Source organism: Aplysia californica, unplaced genomic scaffold, assembly GCF_000002075.1.
Source record: "Aplysia californica isolate F4 #8 unplaced genomic scaffold, AplCal3.0 scaffold00570, whole genome shotgun sequence".
In the NCBI taxonomy this organism is placed as follows: domain Eukaryota; kingdom Metazoa; phylum Mollusca; class Gastropoda; order Aplysiida; family Aplysiidae; genus Aplysia; species Aplysia californica.
In genome coordinates, this window is record NW_004797840.1 from 164,661 (window position 1) to 167,359 (window position 2,699).

At 40.2% G+C, this 2,699-nt stretch overlaps 1 protein-coding gene across 1 annotated transcript in view; it reads left to right on the forward strand.

Moving 5' to 3' along the window:
- Nucleotides 1-2,291, forward strand: part of LOC101846087 — a gene marked incomplete at its 5' end in the record, with an annotated part of 6,055 nt that extends 3,764 nt beyond the window's left edge. Inside the window, 3 exon segments of the mRNA XM_013087290.2 lie at nt 1-34; nt 1,331-1,522; nt 2,086-2,291. The exon segment at nt 1-34 is cut by the window's left edge and continues 215 nt beyond it. Of these exon segments, the coding sequence (XP_012942744.1) occupies nt 1-34; nt 1,331-1,521 (225 nt within the window). The 3' untranslated portion in view covers nt 1,522; nt 2,086-2,291.
- Between the last annotated feature and the right edge of the window lie 408 nt (nt 2,292-2,699).

Genomic DNA, 2,699 nt, shown 5'->3' on the forward strand with positions numbered 1-2,699 from the left:
GAGCACCACGACTCCGCCACTCAGGCTAGTGCAGGTAGGTTTGAATGTCGTAAAAGTCGGTTACAAACGACCTCAGTCAAACAGCGTGTCTTTCATTTATTAGTTTTATTATAACTGAAATTATTTTTTTTTTAACCAAAGAAATGCCCAAACTCTCTCAGGCATACAAATCGAACCAGTTACATCAGATTTAGTAACCTCATGCTCTCATCCTGTCTCATTGGGTGTAGTGATTCTCAACGGAAAATAGGATTATCAAGTTGCAACATGGAAAAGTAGTACTGATTAATGTTAATCCACGAGAAAATATAGTTCCAGACACACTGTTTGACTCCAGTTGTGATTGGTCAATAATGCTCTACGTCCTCTTCAAAACAATTTGTTGAAGGAGTCAGAACAACAAAGAGTGTATGTCACACTTTGCAAGGAAGAGAAGTCTCTGTGTGTATATTATGATGGCACACGTCAGGGGAGATTACATAACGTAGCCTTTGAATGAATAATTAATGACTGTGTGGCTATAAATCAGAGTTATTGCCTTTACAAATTATTCAAACACGGTTGTATATCATGCTTAAGTCCAGCTGTTTTTGTGTTTGTTTGTTTGTTTAGGTGTTTTTTTTTCTCGAAATGACTCCAAATTAACTTTGGCCCTGCTCTATTTGTTGGACTCCTTTAATTTACACCACTTAAGAGGAAGCCTGAGTAAAGCCTGGCTTTCTGGTCTAATCCAATCTCTGCAGGATACATCCCTGAAGAAATGTGTAATTATGATGTGCGCTATCACAAGTATGGGTAGAGTCTACAAATTGCTACTTCGAATTTATCTTATATAACAAACACACGGACTGTGAAGAGAGATAGAAACAGCCTCATGCACATTACACAGGATTCTGCGGATTGGCTCAGGGCTAACCAGATTTTCCTTCACGGATGGGGCTAAAGCTGTCATTTTAGCACAATACTAAGGTTTGACCCCAAAACTTGGAAATTGATTTCTCAAACTACACTCCACATTTTAACTTCAGATTTGACGTTAACAATATTATGTTTTCTATCCTAATTCCCCCCTCCTCAAAATCTACCGCCTTGATTGTATTTTACATTGTGTTGTTTTTTACCCCACCGCCCCTTCCCCATCGCCTACTTTGCCCCCCCCCCTCTGACCCTGTCCCTCCCACCCCCTCCATCACCACCCTATACCCTGCTCCTTTCCCACGATCTGTCTCACCCCTCCCCCTCCTGTGCCCCTCACTCTTCCCTTCCCTCCCTTCACCCTGCCCTCAACCCGCACCACTTACACCACCACCCCACCCTCCCCCACCCCCAGCCGCCAGTGCCGTCAACTGTAGAAGTCTGGGCGCTGGAACGTTCGCTGACCCGCACGACTGTCACCGGTTCGTCATCTGTCTGCGCGGTGATTGGCTGGATTACCCTCCCCACGTGATGACGTGTCCCACTGGCACCAAGTTTGACCCCAACCTAGGACTCTGTAACCATGCCGACGAAGTGGAATGCTGAGGTAAAGAAATAACTTGAAATGTACCTGGGGGTGGGGGGTGGGCGTGCAAAATTACGAAATTAAAAAAAAAAAACAACTAAAGAAAAAAATATGTGTATATAGATCTAATTATTCACTGTTGTGAGACATCGACACAATTTAATAATAATAAAATAAATAAAAAATAATAATAATAATAATAATAATATATGATAACAATAATAATAATAATATATGATAATAATGATAATAATGATAATAACAATAATAATAATGATGATGATGATGGTGATGATAACAACAACAACAACAGTACTGATGAGGATTAAAGATAATGATAATACATTTCACCTACTTATATAGATCTTGCACTTACCGGTTGTTGTTGTTTTTTTGTTTGTTTGTTGTTGTTGTTGGTTGTTTTTTTTTTGTTTTTTTTTTGGGGGGGGGGGGTTGGGGGGGGTCTTTATTTTCTATGCAAATCATGTTTCATAAGTAATATGCTACAACTGCACCTTTAGATCGAACCATTTTGTTTTGTTATTTTTTGTAAACACTTTCTCTTCCACAAAAAAAAACCCCAGATGACTGACACCGGACCAATGAATGAATGACTGATTGCCTCCCCTACAATTTCCCCCCGAGTTACCGCCCCTGTGACCTCTGACCTCTGACTGAAACAGCCGTACGTAAGGACTGCGCTCTGTACATCTGTGTACATACATCCCTGTACATACCTAGTTGCTGACTGTACATATGCTGAACATTAAATGTATTGGACGAAAACAAAGCAAAGGCTTGTTTGTTTATTTGTTTGTTTGTTTTTTTTTTTGTTGTTGGTTTGTTTGTTTGTTTGTTGTTCGTTTGTTTGTGTATTGTTGTTGTTGTCGTTGTTGTTGTCTCACGGGGTCAAAAGAAGTCTTAATTTGTGTTACACTCTCAGTAATGGTAATTATCGATGAGTTATTGTGCGTTCTCAGTTGTAAACAACGAACGTGTGTGTGTGGGGGGGGGGGGGGGGGGGGTAGAGCGGCGTTTATATCAATTAAAATATAATCGGATCTGAAAAGTTGGAGGTTTGTGGGGACTTCTCTGCTATCCAGAAGAAGATTGTGGGAGGATCAAGTTATGAAAAAAAACAATAAATCACACTTGTATTTGTCCCGGAAAAGCACTTTGGTTTACAATGGCAAACATA